The following is a 25,965-nucleotide window of genomic DNA, read 5'->3' on the forward strand; positions in this document are numbered from 1 at the left end:
CACTAAATATAGACCACCTACACTTGTTAAGTCTGGGCCTAATTCAAGTCTTTTTGTTTAAAGTTGCAGCAAGTGTTAGCATTGCTGGGAAGATTATAACATATTGTATATTTTATAGCATACATGTGATTAATCAGCTCTAGATTATTTATTAATATATATATATATATATATTAACACAAATTAATGTGTGGACCTAATTAATACAATTGGACCGATAGCATGAACGCTCGGAGCGTTCGTGGATAAGTAAATGTGCCCCTTAGATTGCTAAAAAAAATAAATAAATAAAACAGAACCATCACAAAACACATGCTTATGGTACTGGACAGTTCTGCTTGAGGGGAAACAAAGCACTGCAGATGTAGCATTGGCAAGCAGTGGTGGGATATCTTCTAAATTTTGATCTAACATCAATATTTTCCATGGTATTAATTTCAGTTCAGTCCTTTCACAGGGGTACAGTTAATAAGGTACATTTTACAGACTTTTATAACTTGTTTTGTTCTGAGTGAAATCTAAAATAAATACAATTTTGTATGACAGCGGACTACATATTTGCATACATTATTAAGAGACTTTTTGTTAGACCAAATGTGGAGGGACAGAGACACACTTACCTTTGCAGGCATCTGGTGCTGAAAATGGCATCTTAAGGTCCCGGAAGAATCCAGGTTTACATCTCTGGCATTGTGATCCTTCAGTATTGTGCTGACAGTTATCACACACACCCCCTGTGCGATTTCCTGAACCCAGCCATACATCCATATCAAAATGACAACTGTCGGCATGCCCATTGCATTTACATTCTGAAAAAAGAGTAAAAGAAAGGAAACCTAGGAAGTAAATTACAAGCCAGCATTGTTTAGTCTCACAATATTTATATATCAGGGTTACTTCATCCTTTTTTTAGCTAGGGTTAAATGGAATATAATAAAAATCACAATCTTTAAAGCTGGAATGATGCCTATTTTTCACAGCTGTGAGTTATTTAGAAGTAAATAAGGCCACCTCCTAACATGCTTATGGCAAAAACTTAGCAAAAGCAGTAGCAGATATAATGGCTGGACTTATAGTGGGGGGAACAAGCTGTTCTTCTTTAAGTGGCTACAGTTCATTTTACTGATGAAAATGAACTATTTGTGCATATTTATGTCTCTATAATACAAACCAATAGCAGCTACCTAAAATTTTAATAAACATAGTTTGCTTCATTACTTCATTCAGAGTAACTCTGGGGAGCAGAACAATGACTGACAACACAAGTGACCATTGTATTAGAGATCAAAAGCCAATTCCACTCAGGATGTTTTTAGGCACTTTTCCTTGGCAGCTTTTCCTAAAGGAAAGTTGCTAAGACAAAAACACTCAGTACTGCTTCTGGGAAAAAGGTTATGGCATACAAAAATGATTGTTGCCTCAAAACAAAGATGTCCATGTTTTCTGGTATGTGCCATAACCATGCAAGTCATATTTATTTCCTTGAGTTTATTTTCAGCGCTGAGAGAAAATAATTTTAAATATAAAACAGGCACCTAAAAAAATGCTAATACCTGAAAAACCCCATTATCATTATACTGTATATGACACAGTAAGGGCAGTATGAATATGCTGCATCAGTCATTTACAACCCAGGGGGTGTAAAAAAAACATCCCTCAGTGCTCATTTACCAGCACTTGCACCTCCAAGGGTTGCTGCTTTGTGTGCAAAATCAAAAATGTGGCATTCCCTGCAGAAACCAGCACCACAGCTCAGCCCTGTCCTCACCACTTGCCCTAGGGGCAGGGCCCAAATGCGGGCCATAAGGCAGGCAGCAAAGACAGGGCTAAACTCAATGTCCTGGCACAGAGTTATCACCTAGCACTCAGTGCAGAGCACATCCAAAAGGGGGGGGGGGCACAAGTGCTTAGTAAATGAGCACTAAAGGGGGGGGGGGCTGGGGTCTTAAATGACCCCTAATAACCTATGAATGTAAAATAATGTATTTAAGGTGGCCTTTTGCTCTTGGTTACCCTGCAGGCTGGGTAAAGTGACTTTGCAGCTGAGTTCACTTGTTGGGACCATGTCAAATGCTATGACTTCATGGTTTCAATGGAAACCTGTGCTATGGAAAGAACAAAAAATTTACATTCATAACCATATTATTATATGACTATAACAATAAACGTTATTATAACCATAAAATGCCAGCTTTGAAGGATGCAAAGTTGTTTTATGAAATTAACAGAAACATAATTGTGTAGCAAAAAGGTTAAGTACAATAACAAGTTAATACTGTCATGGGAATACAAAATATTCTGTATCCTTCTGTGGCTTTGTCAAGGTTAATTGGTAACACAAGAAAGCATTCCACAAATAGTTTTTTCTAGGTCTTAATGTCCACAGACGTAAAAAGCACATTTATGCAACATAAGATCAGCTGTTTACAAAAGGGAGCATTCCGCAGCCACAGCAGAATTTCTTGTTTCTGCCTAAAGGATTTTAATTATGGATACATGTAAAACAGGTGAAGAATAGATGGGTTTGTACAGTAAAAGACAATAGGAGCTGAGGATACAATATAAAGGTTACAATAACATAATTCAACTGTTAAGCAAGAGATGGAATGTAAAGTATGGCACAGCAGCCGTGCATCAGAAGCTTAATAAATAAGAATGGTACTTTTTGGCCAATACAGTGAAAAACAATAATGAGATTAGCATTCCAGGATCCACATAGTGTACAATACATACAATAAGTACATGGTATTCTGCTATTTTGTTATTATTAAACTAATAAGCTTTATAATTTACAGGTCAACTTTATTATTTTATTTTTGTATCTTCACTGTATCATAAGGGGTCAGAAGTCCCAGTCCCAGCTATGAGGATCTCAGTTTCAGTTTTTGTTCCCTAAGCTGTAGTTATATTATTATACAGCAGGTATTTGTGCTTTACTTCTACAGTAATACAACGCAATAAAGTTTATAGCACAAAGTGTGGGATACTTTAGCTAGCAAATGGTTAAAGGGAACATATTGCATCTAGTGCAAGTATTTCCATTATACACTTATACAAATAGAAGTAATGTGACTTTTTAAGTTACCTTTTGAGCTACTTTAACAAAATGTTTTTAAAAACTCTAGTAGGTTACAGAAGATAGCTCTCAGCACACTGCAGTATAGCAGCCAATCAGCTAAGTTACTTCCCCATTTTTAATATATAAACCCCTGTTTATTAAAGTTATACTAAAACTGTTTCTCGTTAATTCACAATCCAAAGGAAATTGTCAGTACGGTTTATGTATGTGTCTGTCTTGCACCTCCTTGCCAAAGTTTCATCACTGGGTACAGTTTCAGGTTATCTTCACCACAGGCGGATAGCTACCAACTACCCACAAACTTACTAAGTGATTACCTGCGTGAGGGCATAGTGAGGGCTGCACAAGTGATATAGTATTATGTTATATAGCTGCTGTATTGCGCACTCATTTAATTATTACATGAAACACCTCATCAATTGCCAGTAAAGAAACTTATGGTAAATTCAATGAGGGGACAAGCATTATAATGAAACAAAGGTTATGCACTCATTCTTTTATTTATCTGATACAGAATATTAAGCAGTATTCTAAATGTCAGTCACATGTGTGTCACAGTACTCATTTTTTGAGGCAATAAACCTTTCAAAACTTCTTCTTCTTCACTGCTTAATTCAGCCCCTTACTTTAAAGAACAAGATGGCTGCACAAATACAAAATTAGGGATATGCAAACTATCCTAACGCAAAATATACTGATCATATACAAGAGAAAGGTCACTTACTTTTGCAGGTGTTAGCTTCCCCAGTTTTACCATTTGCAGCTTCCCACAGCTGATCATTGTAAAGCGGTGCACAGTGTTCACAGTGTGGACCGGCAGTGTTGTGCTTGCAAATGCACCTTCCATGGACCTGCATTGACAAAGAATATACATAAGCCAGGGGTCCCCAACATTTCTTACTCGTGAGCCACAGTCAATTGTAAAAAGATTTGGAGAGCAACACAAGCATCATTAAAGTTCATGGAGGTGCCAAATAAGGGCTAAGATTGGCTATTAGGCAGCCTCTATGCACACTATCAGCTTACAGGAGGCTTTATTTGGCAGTAAATCTTGTTTTTATTCTTGCCACCAAGTCAGGAATTAAAAAATAACTACCAGGTTTGGGGACACTGAGAGCAATATCCAAGGGGTTGGTGAGCAACAGGTTGCTCACGAACCATTGGTTGGAGATTACTGACATACACCATATAACACTGTGTCTTTATTTGCGACACACAACAGACTTGTGCAGCATAGGTTCAGACGTTACACATACTCTACAGGAATTATGAGAAAACGCTACTCTGGGTAAAAAAACATTATGAAATTGCACTTTTCATTTTGCACAATGCACTCAAAATCTTTAGTAAATAAGCCTGGGCATATATTTGTAATGTACTTCAATAAAACATAAACAGTGCAGCTAAAGATATAAAAAACTGTACATAATCAGATGCTTTACATATTCCCCCATATGTAATAAAAACTTTCCCATATTTGTTTGAGACAGGTTACCAGTTTAGTTAACTGGTTGCTATGGGTGATTAGAACTGTAGCAAATCTATACCAGATCTAAATTGTATAGTTTATTCAAAGTGCCATACCTGAAATAAGTGCCACAGGGAAGCAACTGGCACATTATATACCTATGTATTGAACTATTAAATGCTCGAAACTATTGCACAATATTAAAATGTCCTACATTATAACACATAATCTGGCACTTACATATGCTTGCAGAACTCTTTAGTCATTTATAATGCCCCAAAGTTTTAAAGTCTGGTGGTACATTATTCCTTTCAAATTTCAAAGTAAGTGCACTATAATACAGACATTAGGGGAAGAAGAAGCTCTCTGCTATTTACAATCTATCATTTTAATGGGATAAAAAGCACACAATATAAGGATAATTCAAAGCCCTAGTAATAACTTCCAATTAACTGGGGCAAACCAATAACTAAGGCAGATGCACAGGTGACAGCACATGTGGGATATCAAGAACACAGTAGAAGGTTTTTGGCACTGTTATTGAGAGATTATTGGACTATGACACAACATAGCTATTCACCCATTATGCCTTAAGGTGGCCATACACCTTCATATCCGCTCGCTTTGCGATGTTGCCAAGCGAGCGGATCTTCTCCCGATATCCCCCACCTACGGGGTGAAAGGGGGCATTATAAAGGCAGATAGAATACTCCAACGCTGTTGGCTAAGTGACAGAAGCAGCAAAACTATATGCCAGTCCCAAGCTTCTGGCAGAAGGAACTCTCTAGCAGCTTGGGATTGTCAGTAGAAGGGAATCAGGATGCTGAATATACCCTACCGAAAATATACGCCATACGCTCAGTGTGGCATCAGCCTTAGAAGAACTTTTTTGAATACACACCTGTGCACTATTAAACAGTGGGGGAGTTGTAGTTTAACTAGAACTTTTTTGAATATAAGTAATAGCTTATTCATTTTATACTGGGTGATAATATCATTATTCTCATACAGTGGTGTGAAAAACTATTTGCCCCCTTCCTGATTTCTTATTCTTTTGCATGTTTGTCACACAAAATGTTTCTGATCATCAAACACATTTAACTATTAGTCAAAGATAACACAAGTAAACACAAAATGCAGTTTTTAAATGAGGGTTTTTATTATTTAGGGAGAAAAAAAATCCAAACCTACATGGCCCTGTGTGAAAAAGTAATTGCCCCCTGAACCTAATAACTGGTTGGGCCACCCTTAGCAGCAATAACTGCAATCAAGCATTTGCGATAACTTGCAACGAGTCTTTTACAGCGCTCTGGAGGAATTTTGGCCCACTCATCTTTGCAGAATTGTTGTAATTCAGCTTTATTTGAGGGTTTTCTAGCATGAACCGCCTTTTTAAGGTCATGCCACAACATCTCAATAGGATTCAGGTCAGGACTTTGACTAGGCCACTCCAAAGTCTTTATTTTGTTTTTCTTTAGCCATTCAGAGGTGGATTTGCTGCTGTGTTTTGGGTCATTGTCCTGCTGCAGCACCCAAGATCGCTTCAGCTTGAGTTGACGAACAGATGGCCGGACATTCTCCTTCAGGATTTTTTTGGTAGACAGTAGAATTCATGGTTCCATCTATCACAGCAAGCCTTCCAGGTCCTGAAGCAGCAAAACAACCCCAGACCATCACACTACCGCCACCATATTTTACTGTTGGTATGATGTTCTTTTTCTGAAATGCTGTGTTACTTTTACGCCAGATGTAACGGGACACGCACCTTCCAAAAAGTTCAACTTTTGTCTCGTCGGTCCACAAGATATTTTCCCAAAAGTCTTGGCAATCATTGAGATGTTTTTTAGCAAAATTGAGACGAGCCATAATGTTCTTTTTGCTTAAAAGTGGTTTGCGCCTTGGAAATCTGCCATGCAGGCCGTTTTTGCCCAGTCTCTTTCTTATGGTGGAGTCGTGAACACTGACCTTAATTGAGGCAAGTGAGGCCTGCAGTTCTTTAGATGTTGTCCTGGGGTCTTTTGTGGCCTCTCGGATGAGTTGTCTCTGCGCTCTTGGGGTAATTTTGGTCGGCCGGCCACTCCTGGGAAGGTTCACCACTGTTCCATGTTTTTGCCATTTGTGGATAATGGCTCTCACTGTGGTTCGCTGGAGTCCCAAAGCTTTAGAAATGGCTTTATAACCTTTACCAGACTGATAGATCTCAATTACTTTTGTTCTCATTTGTTCCTCAATTTCTTTGGATCTTGGCATGAAGTCTAGCTTTTGAGGTGCTTTTGGGCTACTTCTCTGTGTCAGGTAGCTCCTATTTAAGTGATTTCTTGATTGAAACAGGTGTGGCAGTAATCAGGCCTGGGGGTGACTACAGAAATTGATATTGAAATTGAAAATTGAAATTGATAAACCACAGTTAAGTTATTTTTTAACAAGGGGGGCAATCACTTTTTCACACAGGGCCATGTAGATTTGGAGTTTTTTTTATCCCTTAATAATGTAAACCTTCATTTAAAAACTGCATTTTGTGTTCAATTATGTTATCTTTGACTAATAGTTAACGGTTTTTGATGATCAGAAACATTTAAGTGTGACAAACATGCAAAAGAATAAGAAATCAGGAAGGGGGCAAATAGTTTTTCACACCACTGTATATAATTACCCTTGGTAAGCAAACTTAGTTTTTGGTAAGGTCCAAACACTGGCTTCTGTACTTATTGGTTGGTTTTAAGGTCTGACCCTTCGCTTCTCCACAGTTCACAAGTTTTACCGTATGTTGTGTCTGCACTTTCAATCACAAAGGGTGTATTGTTAAAAACAAAATACTACACTATATACAGTTTTGTTTGTTCAATCCCTTACCTATCACCACTGGAGTATTTTAACTGTCTGTTCTGAACCAAAAGGATTTTATTGGGAAGTCCATTGACTTTGGCAGGGATTGGCTTGAAACTTTTACACATAAATGTATTTACTTGTTTATCGTATGGCATTATAAAGGCAACAGCCTCAGGCAGCAGCAGCCCCAATTAATGAGTGGTACAATGTACATTGGTGAAAAAGGTCAACTTCTGGAAGTTGTGGGGGGCCCTAAAATGAATTTGCTGTAGGGCCAAATAACGTCTATTTATGTGACAGTTTTATTTCATATTAGCAGCTATGACATTTCCTATGTAACTGCCAGTATGCTGGGGAAATATGAAAATAAAAGTATGTGCTAGAGTTAAAATGTGTTGCAAGCACATTTGGTCACATTTTGAGCACATTTTGCTAGATAAGGAGACATTGCTTGAAGCCTTTTTAATACCCTCTTTTTTTAGCTGATTATACTAATTAACAGTAATGAATTCAATACTTCAAAAGTATTTTCATGTAAACACAGTATTTTTTAGATGTAGGCAATCTCATTTTGTCAGTTAATCAGAATTACTAATCTTTTCATCATTTGCACCACAAAAACAATTTCTGTGGAGATAAGGCCTCTGATGGTACATGCAGGTACTTAGAAGTCTAGCATGGCCTCGGGGCATGGAGCCTGCTATATTCGTACATTGAGGAATGATCTCTGTTTACCTTTAATCTTCCAGAATGCAGTAAGGGGTTGCATGACCGATTAGTGATCTGAAATATTTTGACACTGACTGCTTTGGTAAATCACAGAATTTTTGCTCTAAGGGGAATATCTGATAAGAAACACTCATCAGTCAACTTTATATGATCTCTCACTGTACAGAGCGCTTTGTTTATATCAAAATAACTGCCAATGAATATTACTTCCAGCAGTGATTTTTGAGGACTTTATCCTAAGAAGCCTTGGACCTCCTCCAGACAGTCTGTCATTTTGATACAATATTTGTTGAAACGTGTTTCAGGTTTAAGCAGTATAAAAGCAACCAAAACCTTGAAATTGATACATCCAAATATTTCAAGTTAATATATTTTCAACTCTTTGAAGAATACATGAAGTAAAGCAAACCCCTGCATCACACCAATGATACCAATTACTGGGAAAAGTAATAAAGGCAAATAATTTGCCCTGGTCTATTAACCATTAGCAACATATGTTGGTTGCTATGGGTTACTAGACCTACAGTAAACATTGCATCTTATATCAAATATCAAGACTTGTTCATAATAAAGTAGCAATATACAAATGCAAGTGCACAGCCAAACTAAATATACACTGAACTGATAATGTGCACAATTAATTTGTTAAGATTTTTACAGGGTGTGCAGGTCTGTATATATATATATCCAAAAAAGACCAGCAACACCAAGTTATATTCCAAAAACAATCAATTGTGTATTAAAAACGCATGAACAGAATGCTTGGAGTCTGGGGTTTTCCAGATAAGCGGTCTTTCCGTAATTCGGATCTCCTACCTTAAGTTTGCTCAAAAAATTATTTAAATAGTAATTAATCCCACTAGGATTGTTTTGGCTCCAATAGGGATTAATTATATCTTAGTACAAGGTACTATTTTATTATTGATTAATTATGGAGTCTATGGGAGATGGCCTTTCCGTAATGCGGAACTTTATGGATAATGGCTTTCCGGATAAGGGGTCCAATACCTTTCTCAACTTTTTTTTTCATAAGTCCTGTGTGGAGCGGCCCGTCTATGTTCGAGTGTTTAAAGGGGAAGGAAAGGCTAAGTGACTTAAATAGCTTACCTCGTACCCCGGGCTGGTGCCCCTGTTAGGAGAAAACCGCACCAGCCCGGGGCACCTGGGGCGATTCGCTTCCTCCTTCCGCCTTCCTTTCTCCTAGACTCCGAGTCCGGCGCATGCACAGTAGAGTGAAAAAGCCGACTTCTCTGTTAAAGTTCGGCTTTTTACTCTACCGCGCATGCGTGCGCAGCGAAAGAGGAAGGAGGAATCGATCGCTGCTACCCCAGGCTGGTGCTGTTTTCTCCATACAGGGGCACCAGCCCGGGGTAGAAGGTAAGCGATCTAAGTCACTTGGGGGTGCCTAACATTTTGGCACCCCCAAGTGACTTAGCCTTTCCTTCTTCTTTAAGAAGTTCTGTGCTGACCTATTCGATTATATATATATATACAGTGGTGTGAAAAACTATTTGCCCCCTTCCTGATTTCTTATTCTTTTGCATGTTTGTCACACTTAAATGTTTCTGCTCATCAAACACATTTAACTATTAGTCAAAGATAACACAAGTAAACACAAAATGCAGTTTTTAAATGAGGGTTTTTATTATTTAGGGAGAAAAAAAATCCAAACCTACATGGCCCTGTGTGAAAAAGTAATTGCCCCCTGAACCTAATAACTGGTTGGGCCACCCTTAGCAGCAATAACTGCAATCAAGCGTTTGCGATAACTTGCAACGAGTCTTTTACAGCGCTCTGGAGGAATTTTGGCCCACTCATCTTTGCAGAATTGTTGTAATTCAGCTTTATTTGAGGGTTTTCTAGCATGAACCGCCTTTTTAAGGTCATGCCACAACATCTCAATAGGATTCAGGTCAGGACTTTGACTAGGCCACTCCAAAGTCTTCATTTTGTTTTTCTTCAGCCATTCAGAGGTGGATTTGCTGGTTTGTTTTGGGTCATTGTCCTGCTGCAGCACCCAAGATCGCTTCAGCTTGAGTTGACGAACAGATGGCCGGACATTCTCCTTCAGGATTTTTTGGTAGACAGTAGAATTCATGGTTCCATCTATCACAGCAAGCCTTCCAGGTCCTGAAGCAGCAAAACAACCCCAGACCATCACACTACCGCCACCATATTTTACTGTTGGTATGATGTTCTTTTTCTGAAATGCTGTGTTACTTTTACGCCAGATGTAACGGGACACGCACCTTCCAAAAAGTTCAACTTTTGTCTCGTCGGTCCACAAGATATTGATCTTGGCAATCATTGAGATGTTTTTTAGCAAAATTGAGACGAGCCATAATGTTCTTTTTGCTTAAAAGTGGTTTGCGCCTTGGAAATCTGCCATGCAGGCCGTTTTTGCCCAGTCTCTTTCTTATGGTGGAGTCGTGAACACTGACCTTAATTGAGGCAAGTGAGGCCTGCAGTTCTTTAGATGTTGTCCTGGGGTCTTTTGGGGCCTCTCGGATGAGTTGTCTCTGCGCTCTTGGGGTAATTTTGGTCGGCCGGCCACTCCTGGGAAGGTTCACCACTGTTCCATGTTTTTGCCATTTGTGGATAATGGCTCTCACTGTGGTTCGCTGGAGTCCCAAAGCTTTAGAAATGGCTTTATAACCTTTACCAGACTGATAGATCTCAATTACTTTTGTTCTCATTTGTTCCTCAATTTCTTTGGATCTTGGCATGATGTCTAGCTTTTGAGGTGCTTTTGGGCTACTTCTCTGTGTCAGGTAGCTCCTATTTAAGTGATTTCTTGATTGAAACAGGTGTGGCAGTAATCAGGCCTGGGGGTGACTACAGAAATTGATATTGAAATTGAAAATTGAAATTGATAAACCACAGTTAAGTTATTTTTTAACAAGGGGGGCAATCACTTTTTCACACAGGGCCATGTAGATTTGGAGTTTTTTTTCTCCCTTAATAACGTAAACCTTCATTTAAAAACTGCATTTTGTGTTCAATTATGTTATCTTTGACTAATAGTTAAATGTGTTTGATGATCAGAAACATTTTGTGTGACAAACATGCAAAAGAATAAGAAATCAGGAAGGGGGCAAATAGTTTTTCACACCACTGTATATATATATTGAATTGTGACCAACCACTAGTGTACTGTGATCTATTGTCATTACATTGTAATTATTATTTTTTTTGCTACTTATTTCCATATGAACTTACAATTTACTACATACAGTGGCTTGCAAAAGTATTCGGCCCCCTTGAACTTTTCGACACATTTTGTCACATTACAGCCACAAACATGAATCAATTTTATTGGAATTCCACGTGAAAGACCAATACAAAGTGGTGTACACGTGAGAAGTGGAACGAAAATCATACATGATTCCAAACATTTTTTACAAATAAATAACTGCAAAGTGGGATGTGCGTAATTATTCAGCCCCCTTTGGTCTGAGTGCAGTCAGTTGCCCATAGACATTGCCTTATGAGTGCTAATGACTAAATAGAGTGCACCTGTGTGTAATCTAATGTCAGTACAAATACAGCTGCTCTGTGACGGCCTCAGAGGTTGTCTAATATTGGGAGCAACAACACCATGATGTCCAAAGAACACACCAGACAGGTCAGGGATAAAGTTATTGAGAAATTTAAAGCAGGCTTAGGCTACAAAAAGATTTCCAAAGCCTTGAACATCCCACGGAGCACTGTTCAAGCGATCATTCAGAAATAGAAGGAGTATGGCACAACTGTAAACCTACCAAGACAAGGCCGTCCACCTAAACTCACAGGCCGAACAAGGAGAGCGCTGATCAGAAATGCAGCCAAGAGGCCCATGGTGACTCTGGACGAGCTGCAGAGATGTACAGCTCAGGTGGGGGAATCTGTCCATAGGACAACTATTAGTCGTACACTGCACAAAGTTGGCCTTTATGGAAGAGTGGCAAGAAGAAAGCCATTGTTAACAGAAAACCATAAGAAGTCCCATTTGCAGTTTGCCACAAGCCATGTGGGGGACACAGCAAACATGTGAAAGAAGGTGCTCTGGTCAGATGAGACCAAAATGGAACTTTTTGGCCAAAATGCAAAACGCTATGTGTGGCGGAAAACACTGCACATCACTCTGAACACACCATCCCCACTGTCAAATATGGTGGTGGCAGCATCATGCTCTGGGGGTGCTTCTCTTCAGCAGGGACAGGGAAGCTGGTCAGAGTTGATGGGAAGATGGATGGAGCCAAATACAGGGCAATCTTGGAAGAAAACCTCTTGGAGTCTGCAAAAGACTTGAGACTGGGGCGGAGGTTCACCTTCCAGCAGGACAACGACCCTAAGCATAAAGCCAGGGCAACAATGGAATGGTTTAAAACAAAACATATCCATGTGTTAGAATGGCCCAGTCAAAGTCCAGATCTAAATCCAATCGAGAATCTGTGGCAAGATCTGAAAACTGCTGTTCACAAACGCTGTTCATCTAATCTGACTGAGCTGGAGCTGTTTTGCAAAGAAGAATGGGCAAGGATTTCAGTCTCTAGATGTGCAAAGCTGGTAGAGACATACCCTAAAAGACTGGCAGCTGTAATTGCAGCAAAAGGTGGTTCTACAAAGTATTGACTCAGGGGGCTGAATAATTACGCACACCCCACTTTGCAGTTATTTATTTGTAAAAAATGTTTGGAATCATGTATGATTTTCGTTCCACTTCTCACGTGTACACCACTTTGTATTGGTCTTTCACGTGGAATTCCAATAAAATTGATTCATGTTTCTGGCTGTAATGTGACAAAATGTGGAAAAGTTCAAGGGGCCGAATACTTTTGCAAGCCACTGTACTTATGTTTATATTGTTTATTGGGACTGTATCTTCAAATACCTTTAATTTGCAACACCTTTAAGGGAATAGAAGCTGGCTCACACACACAGGTGGGAGCCTGGAAACATTGTTGTTTGTTACATAAGATTTTCCTGTATTATTACATTGTTGTAGTAAAAAGACTTTGCAACTTTCACTATAATCCTGAGTTGTTTGTTTAGTACATATATATATGTATATCTGGACCCACAATAAACAAATAGTATAATAAGTATATGAACTTGTGTGAGAAATTTCAGTTTTGCTGAACCCTGTCTGAACTCACATACTCAGTAAACATTTAAAAGTGGAAGTTAGTCTAGAGCTTGGTACAAATAGTTTCCTAGTTCACATGACATTCCATGGAGTTTTAGGAGAAATGACGTGCCACTCACTTGACAGGACTATCCCTATACTCACGACTGGCAAGTTTTTCTTTTTAACAGTTACAGTTCATCAGGACATCAAACCAGAGTAAACTGCTAACTACTGTACTTATTCCCAAGCATGTGTATATGGTGCTTTATACAGTTATTGTACACATTTCCAGATAAAGAAGAATGAAAGCCCCAGCTTACACTACTGAGAATGTCCCAGTAGCAAAGGCATAAAACTATTTATATGATGTATTATAGCAGAGAGTATAATTAAACTCAATTTCACATATTAAGAAGAAAGTAAAACATTGAGGTAATGTGGTATATATCATTTAATAGAATTGACCACAAATACTGAAATTTATTATTTATTTTTAAAATAATGTTTAAAAAATGATGTATTTAAGCAATTATGTTTGTAATTTCTGCTCTAATGCTGTTTAGGGGAAGCTAGAGGTTTGGCACAAGGCTTGTTTTCTACAATGATGTATTTCAGATGGTGTAGAATACCTTACTGGCCTCTATGCATATGGGGATACTGTATTAGTGGAAACATAAATATTCCTTCACTTGACTTTAAATGGACAGCATTGCCAAGTGAACAGCATGGATCAGTGATAAAAAATAGAAGATACTTTACTGTTTAAATATTAAAAATGCAATGCATACAAATAGGACCATCTGAGTTCTCTGCTATATTGAATGTTTTCTATTTTGCAATGGAAATGTGTGCATTTGTGTGGCACCCTCACTTGAACAATCCTGAACTTTTCTTTCAGGCTTCCAGGTAAAAACACTGTGAAATGACACGGTGGCAAAGATGGCTGTGCACTAAAGGGCCCATAAATTAATGTTAAAAGACATGTAAATCCCACACACAAAAATTTAATCTGTGAACAGCCTCCATGAAATCTTTCAATACCTGCCACACTGGTTGTCCAGAGGTTAATAGTAAAGCTGCAACATCCCCTTAATCACTTAGATTTGCTTCTCCTCCTGTAACCCACTCGGCCCCTCCCTCAGGAATATGCTTTGATTCCTGGCTTGTGGGCATGCTCAGTTGTTCTAAGTTCAGATTACTAGACACGCCCTCAGTCTAGCAGCCAGTAAAGAGATGGCATTGCTGGTTCCTATAGAGACTCAGCTCTAGCTGTCTGCTTCAATTTTTTCTCTCCCAACCAACTCTCCTGTGCTCAGCTTTACCATTACAGTGCTCAAACAAAGCAGAACTTTTATCAAAGACAGTTGTGCCTGTGTGAGCCTGTATTCTTGATGAAATGTATGCTGAATAAGGGTCTCTGTGTGTATGCTGTTTGCAGAGTTAAATGTATCTGATTATGTATCAGAGGGAATATGGCCACCAGGTGAAAGCTTCTATTTGCATTAGGAAAATGAGATGGTGCTGGCAAGCGGAGGGGATATATGCAGTACAAATGATGCCATTTGGGTGGGGGAGACATGCCCAACTGATATACATCGTAGGCAAATGTAGGCTTTACATGTCCTTTAAAATGAATATGTTCACTTAATAAAATGGGTGCAGCCTTCCTTTAATTTGACTTTTTCAATTGTTTTCATAGTACAAAATCACATCTGCCTTAGATCAGATTTAAAGGGATTAGAACAGATGGATTCCGTCAGTGAATCATAAACCATTTGTATTCTGATGGAGTGTGTAATCAGCCAATGTTATTTCCAAAGTGTGTTCACTGTTACAAGTTCATAATTCTGTTAAGGGGACACAATTGCTCCTGTCAGGTTCTTGTATGTTTCTATTCTGCTTAAAGTTTGAATGAGTCTCTGGACACTTCTGTACAATAACCAGACAGAACAAGCAGATCACTGTCAGAGCATAAGAATTCTATTGTTTGCAGTTCAGGGATAGCCATATTGCACCACCAGCTCTAACTTCACTGCCTCCTGAAAGCTCTAGGCTGCAAAAGCAGCAAACAAAAATGCCTGTTCTGAAAAACAGTTTATTAGATTTAGACAGAACTAACAGCTTTTAACCAGTATTGTTAAGGGAAATGTTTAAAAAAAGACGTTTGTGGGTTTCATTGTAACTTTAGGTTTTATTTGACTATTGGTTCAAACATAACCCCTAACCCTTTCTCTACAGCTACAAAGCTTTAGGTATGTCTGTACCGGAAATATGAAAGCAGAATAGGGGTGGTTTATAAGTTCATTCATTTAGAACCACTGGACAACTGTTTGACCTCAAAGGGTCAAACAACCCTTTAGGGCTCTGGCACACAGGGAGATTAGTCGCCCGCGGCAAAACTCCCTGTTCGCGGGCGACTAATCTCCCCGTGTGCCAGAGCCCTTAACATCTTTCCTGTGCACTATTAGCATTCTGTGCCTTAAGCCCATTGTTCCTTTTTTGCCCTTAAAGGACAAGGAAAGTCAAAATCTATTTAGCACACTATTAAATAGTACTACTATTGCTGTGTAAAAACGCTATATTCCTGGCTTGCCTAATGAAAGATTTACAGAGATACACATACTAGAACCTACATACTTGTTTCAGTGAACAGCGCCGCCATCTTGTCCAGCATGTTCAGCCGGCTCACAAACCAGCCCCCCCCTCCAATCGAATCAGCTGCCGTTCACCAACCCCACCCCCCCTTATCCCCCATGATCGCCTCAGTGGCTCTGATCGCATTAGCTGCCGGCTCAACCAACCCCCCCCCCTCCGATCGCCTCTGCAGCTGCCTGCCGCCTCACCCCCCCCCTCCGATCGCATCAGCTGCTCAACCAACCCCCCATCCGATCGCCTCAGCAGCTGCCTGCCGCCTCACACAACCCCCCCCCCCTCCGATCGCATAAACTGTTGGCTCACCAACCCCCCCCATTGCCTCAGCAGCTGCCTGCCGCCTCACACAACCACCCCCCCCTCCGATTCCTGCATCTGCCCCCCCGGCTCTCCCCCCCGTCTGATCCCCGCACCTGCCGTCGGTGTGCATGTCACTGAATTTAGCAGGAGGCTTGGATTTAAATCTCCTACCACAGGCAATACAAGTGGCACAGGAAGGGGTTAAAGAGCAGGGGTTAAATAGCAGGGATCCCAGCAGCACCGCTCCCCGCTCTCCTGCGGCTCCGTCGCCATGGCAACCAGACACTCCTGCTTGTGCGCATGCCCTGCCTACAGTCCAAGTCGCCAAGTCTGGGGAGGAGCGTTGCATTATGGGAATCTTCTCTACACAGCTCAGCATTTTTTTTCCTGTTTGGCTTCTGATCTTCTAAACAGGTGAAATATGGTGAGACTTAAAGGAGAAGGAAAGGCTAAGTCACTTGGGGGTGCCAAAATGTTAGGCACCCCCAAGTGACTTAGAACGCCTACCTTTTACCCCGGGCTGGTGCCCCTGTACGGAGGGAACAGCACCAGCCCGGGGTAGCTGCCGGCGCTTCCTCCTTCCTCCTCGCATGCGCCGGCCGGCGGATTTCGCCGGCAGCGCGCAAAGGAAGGAGGAAGCGGTGTCTACAGGTGCCCCGGGCTGGTGCTGTTCCCTCCGTACAGGGGCACCAGCCCGGGGTACAAGGTAGGCGTTCTAAGTCACTTGGGGGTGCCTAACATTTTGGCACCCCCAAGTGACTTAGCCTTTCCTTCTCCTTTAAGGGCACTATTGAGACAACTGAAGGTAAGCCTGCAGCTTGAGATTAACTCTTTACTAGCCTTTCCTTCTCCTTTAAAAGCTGCCTCCTTGGTCCCTTCAGACAAAGTCAGCAGCCTACTGGCCTTTGTATAGAGCCCACCAAAGAGCCCGTCTAACCAGTATCTGCCTGAAAATGAACCAGATAGCAATTGGAGAAGGACTCCATTGGCGTGTTGTTTTGGTCCCTGTTTCTCCAGTTCATAATGCAATGTTTGGCCTCAGGGACAATGATCGGTTAAGCCTGATTTGCACACGGGTGGCAATAATTAGGGTATATTCACTTGTTTGGCAACCTTGTCATATGAGCAAATCTGGAAGTGCATGGGCAGTTTTAGATACAATAAGTGCAACACTTAGGAGAACAAACGCTTAGTACAGGGCTCATGTGTGTTTGGCACACAGGAGTGCACAAAATTGGTTCAAGCTGAGGCCATAAGTTAATAAACTCTTTAATGGTACAAAGAGCAGTGCCTGAAAGAGCTGGTGCAAGAAACAGAGGGCACAGCTGTTTTTGCACATTGCATGTTAATCCAATTTAGTAGATAAACCTTAAGGAGTAGAAAAGAAACTGCGTTAAAAAATGTTTTAAAGGAAAAGTAACACTAAGGGGCTGATTTACTAACCCACGAATCCGACCCGAATTGGAAAAGTTCCGACTTGAAAACGAATATTTTGCGACTTTTTCGTATGTTTTGCGATTTTTTCGGATTCTTTACGAATTTTTCGGATCCAATACGATTTTTGCGTAAAAACGCGAGTTTTCCTATCCATTACGAAAGTTGCGTAAAAATTTGCGCATTTTGCGTAGCGTTAAAACTTACGCGAAAAGTTGCGCATTTTTCGTAGCGTTAAAACTTAACGCTACGAAAAATGCGCAACTTTTCGCGTAAGTTTTAACGCTACGCAAAATGCGCAAATTTTTACGCAACTTTCGTAATGGATAGGAAAACTCGCGTTTTTACGCAAAAATCGTATTGGATCCGAAAAATTCGTAAAGAATCCGAAAAAATCGCAAAACATACGAAAAAATCGCAAAGTACCGATCATTACGAAAAAGACGCAATCGGACTCCATTCGACCCGTTCGTGGGTAAGTAAATCAGCCCCTAAAACTTTTTAACTAAAAAATCTATTCTACCCTCCCCCAATAATTGCCCTATCCTGAAAACCATTTGTTATTTTGAATGCTTTAGAAGAAAATACCTGTTAAACTCGGCTTCCTGTCATTTGAACAAAGGATACGGCATGCCGGGGAAAGTATCGGGAGATGCATCAACTATGCGGCGATCGATTGATCGAGACTAGCCTGACTCCTTACAGAAGTCAGGCTAGGCTCGATCAATCGATCACCGATAGTTGAAGCATCTCCTGATACTTTCCCTGGTATCGCCATATTGCCTTTGTTCAAATGACAGGAAGCCAAGTTTTTTACAGGTATTTTCTACTAAAGCATTCAAAATAACAAATGGTTTTCAGGATAGGGCAATTATTGGGGGAGGGTAGAATAGATTTTTTAGTTAAAATTTTTTTGTGTTACTTTTCCTATAACAAGGATGTTTAGTCCCCAACACTATTCGCAACAATTCCATAGTTACATATTTCACTGACATCCTCTTAATTTTTTTTTTCTTACATACTGAAAAAAATATCAGTCAGTAGGGATGCACCCAATCAGGATTCGGTTTGGTATTCGGCCAAGATTCAGCCTTTTTCGGCAGGATTCGGCTGAATCTACGGTCCTGGCCGAAAAATCATGTGACTTTTTGTCACATAAACATGGAAGTTGAAAATGTTTCAGTGCGTGGCAACATTTAACCCTTCCAAAACCTAATTCGCATATACTAATTAGGATTCGGTATTTGGCCAAATCCTTTACGAAGGATTCGGGGGTTCGGCAGAATCCAAAAAAGTGAATTCAGTGCATCCCTAATTCTAAGACACTTTCCTTTATGGTTATATAATGTTATTTGTAAAATAAAAATTGCTTTGGAAATCTGTACTGTCTGTTCTTTGAAACTGCCTTCTCTGACTACAAAAATAATGTATCAGAAATCAACTCTCCTCAAGCAAAAATTCCAGTTTTTAGAATGACAGAACATGCAGGGCATTGTGGGAATTGGAGTCTTGACTGGAGAGGAGCTGACTACTTCTACAATATTTCAATGGTATGAATAGTCAGGAAAAGGAGAGGAGGGGATTGTAAGAAACAGACAGAACTTGCATTTAATAGCAATTACAGATTTTACAAATAACTAAAATCACTGAAAATATTTAATGAATATATACTAGAAAGTTGTTTAGAAATGTAACATATACCTGTATAATTATGCTACAAGGTATATTGTTTTTGTAGCCATTGTCCCAAATCATTTATTATGGGGTGATGATTATGTTTTGCTAAGGCAACAATATTTAATAGCCGTACGTATAAGTACTTATAAAATTATACACACATTTCAGTAAGTTGACATATTACATGATAAAAAACTGATTAGAATTGATTAATATTACTAAGCACCGTTATATAAGGATGTAATTTACAGGAAAAGTATGGCTGACCTCCCAGCAATGCAAGTATTATAGGGGTTGTAAACCAAAAAATAAAATTTTTGATCACTTTTATTTAAATACAGCCAAAACATTTACTTTACAGAGATTATACGTCATTCAGTGCCTTTCACAGTAAAGCTTACAATATAAGGTCCCTATCACATTCATACCACAACAGGGCAACTTTTTATGAGAAGCCAATTACCCTGCATGTGTGTTTTTGAAAAAAGGAGGAAACCCACGTGTAGAACACACAAACTCCTTTCAGACAATGCCAAAGCTATTGAGAGAAACAAATTCCAATATATGCTTATTACAAATTTTACATGATTATAAGATATTTATAAATATTTTCTATATTTTCTAACGTGCAGGTAACTGTTTCAATCCAATTGCTGATTGGTTTCTATCGGCAACATCACTGGTGATGTTTGTCTCCAATGTTAATAAATACGCCCCACTATTTGTGGTGTGGCCCAGGGTAAAACAGACTTTATGGTGCCCCATTATTTATATAAGTGGGGCAGTCCAACCTATAGCACTTCTTCTACTGTACTACACCTCTCGGGCAACCTTCAGCTGTTGGTTTGTGCTGGGGGACGTACTTCAACACAGATTCACAAACACTTATATAGAGGCATATTGTCTCCACCTTGCCACACTTCTATCACATTGATTTACTATACCTGCAATCCTTTATTTCCAGCCTACAGCTGGCTCTCTGTGCCTCTGTATACAGTGTTATTTTACATGATCACATCACTCTAGAGATAGCTCTGATTAATATACATTTATAGGGCATTTGCTGTATACATATACCTATATGAATAAGTGTGTCTATATACATCACTACCACAGTCCCATCTAAGTAGGGTTTGTGCAAAATGTTAGATGTGCATGCACAATGATTCTGCAAAATACATAACATTTCTATACAAACTCATAATTTGTACACTTACCACCTGTATTTTGCTTGTTGTTCTGACTTGCCGAAAACCATCTGCAGCAACACAGTGGTCTGCATGTCCATTGCAAAAGCAGCTGCCCTTTACAATAAAATCGTAGACAGCGTAGTGTGTAAAATACTGAGGTTTAATGTCAGAGTTCTTCTCCTGGCATGGACATGCTTGTTGCTTCAGCAGTTGCACTCGGAGGTTGGTGATCTTTAGCTGATCTTGTGCCTCTTTGCTGTAAGGGTCTTGAGCTGAATATGGTGGTGACATAGTACGATATATAACCTATAAAACAGGGGCACACTGAAGATTTAATCAGACAATAAGATAATAGATATTGCACAACAAAAACTCATTATTAGCATTAAATTATATTTGATATATATTGTGATATTTGAGTCACATTCTAACCATCCTTCAAATGAGTCCCTCTTTCTGCTTCTGTATGTCTTTTCCTGCAGTAAGTGCAGCTACAAGGAGTGGAGCAGAGATTGGCTCCATGTATCTGCATTAGGGCTAAAGCTGTGCCTGTTAGTGCAGCTAAACATGGTAGTGAATGGAAACCAACAAGCGTATAGGAACGAATCTGCTTCTCTCTGCCTGGCTACAAAATACAGATGGAGAGAAGCAAAGCAAATGCTTTGTGTGCCCTTGCCTTAATTGAGCTGCAAGTGGTTGATATTAATCTGTGTTCATTTGCCTTTTGTAAATGCTAAACTGCACAGTTGTAGTATGGGACAACCCCTGGTACCGACGTACAGGTAGAATAACATGGAAAAAAATTTACTAACATGACACAGCCAACATTTGAAAATAGTTTCCAGAGACACCTTGTTGCTGGGTGATATAAGAATTAACAGGTGAAATAAAATTGCTTATTGGTCATGCAGTGCTATTCATACTTGTGTGCCATATGCTGCCTGTGTGCTGTCTAATAAATTAATAAATCCCAAATAAAATTCATGCTTGGCTTTTTTTAATAATATCATAAATAGAGAGGTACCCTGCATGGCAGTATACCAAATATAGCAGCATGCATTTAAATAATTCCATGTTTCTGGTGCACAAAATGCAACTTTGTCATGATAGGGGTAAACTATATACAAAGGTTTCAAATACAACATTTCTCTGTATTTTGCATAAGAAATATTAAACAGCTTTAGTAAATGTTATTCTCAGAAGGATTACACATCAGGATCAGATTAAAGTAAAGTGCAGGCTCTTATTTCATTTATTCAGGACAGCTATCAGATCAGTATAGAGGATGCATTACACCTAAATCTTTTACAACTATTGGGTTTCTGATGGCAGGGCTGCACTGATGACCTGGACTTAGCAGATGTATTTCCAAATATCTGGGCAAAAATGTGAGGCTATGTAAAGCCATGTTTAAACAGTACAATAATCCAGTAGCTAATTACAATGTATGAATCACTTCTCCATCTAAACTGTGGCTAGGAATAGCAATACCCAGGGGGTATCTACAGTATATACCAGCCACACAGTCTGTCTACTCTAAACATATGGACTTATTTTCCCTGTATCATATAAGCTTAAGGGGCTCAACACTTGACCTGCATATTATATATGCTGTGAGATATTCATACACGTTACTAATTACATATAAAGCTGTTAGGTAAACAAATTCAAAACAGCAAAACATTCATAATAATCACTTCTGTCATCATTATATTATATGATGACAGAATATTATATATAATAATATTATATATTATACATTATAGACGGAAAAAGATCTTCTGTAGCTATGTTTGCATAACCAACTGACTTCAGTTAAAGAAAGACTGGGGCCTTATCATATGCTGCCAAAAGGTACCTGGACCTGGTCCATACTCAAATAAAAGTTCTATTTAATAGAGGTATTGGAGGGGGTTAAAATAGAGAAGTATATTATTGTGTTTATTTTCATTTAGATTTTCTTAACTTTTGCTAATCACAAGGATCTATTAACCGGAATGCTTGGGACCTGTGGTTTTCAAGATATGGGATCTTTCTGTAATTTGGAGCTCCATAACTTAAGTCCATTAAAAATCATTTAAACATTAAATAAACCCAATAGGATTGTTTGCCACCAAAATGGATTCTTGCAGCTTAGTTGCGAGAAGTTGCAAGAAGTACAAAGTACTGTTTTATTATTACACAGAAAAGGAAATAATTGCATAAATTATTTTTATTATTATAATGAACTCTATGGAAGATGGCTTTCCTGTAATTCTGAGCTTTCTGGATAATAAGGAATCCCATACTTGTAATATGTAACGGCAGTGTTTGTAGTACACCTGTAAATTTGGCCTGCTCAGCCCCTTTTATAATAAGACCGTTGGCCATGGGGCCACATTGGATTGGCACAATTTGACCCTCTACTTCAGCTATCATTTGCAGACCTCACCAGATAAGCAACCTGTGAATTCCAATCTGGAAATGGCATGCTGAGTGCAGTATACCTGTAATATATTTTTACCTTTTTGAGCCAGACTATGTGACACAATTCACTAATAGATGATCATGTCAAAAATAAACAATATCAGATTTGCAAGTGAAGGGCAGGAAATACGTTTTCGATAATATGATTTAAAATAAATCTGCAAATCTTTTCAGCAACTGTTGTATCTTTTTTTGGCAATGAATGAGAAAACTGTTAAACCTATCCATCACTGGCAGGATATAAAAGTCTCAGTGTATCAAAACATGAACTAAAAGTCTGCTGTATTAGAAGAAACTATTCTGCTGAACTCCTTTAATCTTACTAACATTTGTGTCCCTAATGACCAAGCATGTAATAAATTAAAACTGAAAGTGGACTTTGCATGTGGCTTAAATTAGACCAGTTTTATTGGTTTCCATTCAACTTAAGAGTGGATCATTTGCAAAAATAACAAGACCCTACACACATTTTCCTTTTCTGCTTTGTGTTATACCCGATCTTGGCCTCTTTCTGTGATACTGTCATGCTGCAATTTCCACTTTTTAAATATTTGTTTCATTTTCTGCACTTCTTATAACTGCTAGACAGCTTTCTGTAGCTACAGATATACATTTATGCAGTTTACTTTATTATAGAAATGTTTCCAATACATTGCTAGATTTTCTTATACAAATCTCTCTATTATCTTTTTAAAAGCTAAAATCTGAGACAGAGCACATAACAGAACTGATGCTTTTTGAGAGAAAGAAAGGCGAACTTTCCTATTTTATTATATTTGCCTATTCAGATCCACAAGCAAGATTCATATTTATTTACAACAGAAACACTTTCACTTTTCAGCCTTTCACTTTAAACTAACTGCAACAGACCTACATGAAAGCAGTTCTTAGACCTTATTACTCACCAGAAAAAATATACTATATAAAGAAATATTCACTCAGGGTGTTACCATTGACCCATACAGGTTTGGTTTAGGGTAGAAAAGGGGATTAGATCTAGGCCCCCAAAATAAAAAAGGCTCCTTGGGGGCTGAGGGGAGGCAGATGAAAGGACATATTTTATCATGTTAAAATGATATATTGTCAGGGATGTCTAACCTACAGCTAAAAATTCAAGTGACGCAGGAGGACAAGTTGGATATCTTAGGCAGAAGTCACATTCTCACATTTTCTAATTTATTTCTAATTCCAGCCCTTTCATAGGTAGATACCTACAATTTGCCACAGCAGGCTGAGGTGCAGAGCTCAGGTGTCATTAAAGGAATACTGCCATGGCATTCAAAATCCATCAGTTAAAAGAGCTTTTACAGCAGAATCCTGCATTGAAATCCATTTTTGAAAAACAGATGTTTTTATATTTAATTTTGAAATTTCATATGGGGGCCATATTCTTTATTTAGCCATATTCTTTATTTCCCAGGGTGCTACAGCCATGTGACCTGTGCTCTTAGGGCTCTGGTACACGGGGAGATTAGTCGCCCGCGGCAAAACTCCCTGCTCGCGGGCGACTAATCTCCCCGTGTACCAGAGCCCTTATAAACATCAGTCACACTTACTGCTGAGCTGCAAGTTGGAGTGATATCACCCCCCTCCCAGCAGTCGATCAGCAGAACAATGGGAAGGCAGCAAGATAGCAGCTCCCAGTAGATATCAAAATGGCACTCAGTGTCGGAGTGTCAGGATACCAGGAAAACTCCCGGTGGGCCCAGGTGTCAGTGGGCCCTCCTGCTCCTGACCATTTGCCCTGTTTGATGGTCATTAATTCCTAATGGGAACAAAGAGTAGAAATAGATGGAAGAATAGATGCTAGCATGTAAATAAAAGAGACTAGGAGAATAAAGAGGTTGGGTGAGGAAAGGAGGAAAAATAGTTTGGAAAGCGGGCCTAGGTTCTAAGGTTTTCTGGTGGGCCCCTGGGTCCCAGTCCGACACTGATATTACTCAATAGTAAGAATTCCAAGTCCAGCTTGGGACTCTTCCAGTAACATATGAGTAGGAGAAACAATAGATTACCTGGAAGCAGTTCCGATACGTAGCGCTGGCTTCTTCTGAAAGCTCAGACTCAGGCACAATGCACTGAGATGGTGCCTACACACCAATATTACAACTAAAAAAATATATTTTGTTGGGTCAAGAATAACATTTTAAATGGTGGAGTTAATTATTTGCTATGTAATCAGAGTAATTTATAAATAAATAAATTTAGTGATTTAACCTACACCATTTTGGTCCAAGACAGCTGGGGGTTTAAGATGCAGTATTTTGATCACCATATAAGCAAGAGAACTGTCATTTGTTAGCTTTTATTTATAGAGGGATGAAAAAATGTATAAGATGCTTTATAGAACATTTTTATTAATTTGCATTAGTTACTACCAAAATGGAGCTCTAATTTCTGTACCAGCAAATGAACAAAAAAAGGCCATACTTCAGGCTCCAGAACGGTGCCCCATGGTCGAATAAGGATGGAAAATTATGGAATGGTTGCTCTGCTATACACTTTAAACAAGTTACAAGTTACAACTTCCATAGTTTTCAGGTTCTAGAGATGCTTGGTAAATTGTTCTTTTACTTAAAAATGTCAGTAACTTCATGAACTCTCAAAAATATTTATTGCTGAATATAATTTGATAACTGAGTAATTCTTATATATTACTGAATGAGTTACACTGCCATATGCAGATTTGACATAAAATATGTACTGTATGTCAAAATTCCTCAGATTCTGCTGTGCAATTAGATAAACTTAAATACCTTGCCAGGTGCATTGTGTCACATACCATTCATTTTGTTCAACTTCCTACTGAAATAGTGAGCAACAACTTTTACCTCTGGTTCCATTTAATCATATTTTTATTTACAACTTTTTGCTTCAGTTACACCGAATTATATTTTTTAATATACAAAGGGGCAGATGTACTAATCCACGAATGGACCAAAAGTGTCCGAACGCGTTTTTTCGTAATGATCGTTTTTTTTGTATGTCCCACGACTTTTTCGTATATTTTCCGCGACTTTTTCGCCGCCGTCGC

General features: G+C 39.1%; 1 protein-coding gene across 1 annotated transcript in view; it reads right to left on the bottom strand.

Annotated features, from left to right (window-relative positions):
* The window catches only part of ntn4 (netrin 4), a 108,419-nt gene that overhangs the window by 46,996 nt on the left and 35,458 nt on the right, over nucleotides 1–25,965 (bottom strand). Inside the window, exons 3-5 of the mRNA XM_031898913.1 lie at nucleotides 20,496–20,774; nucleotides 3,804–3,930; nucleotides 621–809 (exon numbers count right to left, since the gene is read on the bottom strand). Of these exons, the coding sequence (XP_031754773.1) occupies nucleotides 621–809; nucleotides 3,804–3,930; nucleotides 20,496–20,774 (595 nt within the window). The remainder of the gene's footprint in view (nucleotides 1–620; nucleotides 810–3,803; nucleotides 3,931–20,495; nucleotides 20,775–25,965) is intronic.

Source organism: Xenopus tropicalis, chromosome 3 (genome assembly GCF_000004195.4).
Source record: "Xenopus tropicalis strain Nigerian chromosome 3, UCB_Xtro_10.0, whole genome shotgun sequence".
NCBI classification, from domain to species: Eukaryota; Metazoa; Chordata; class Amphibia; order Anura; family Pipidae; genus Xenopus; species Xenopus tropicalis.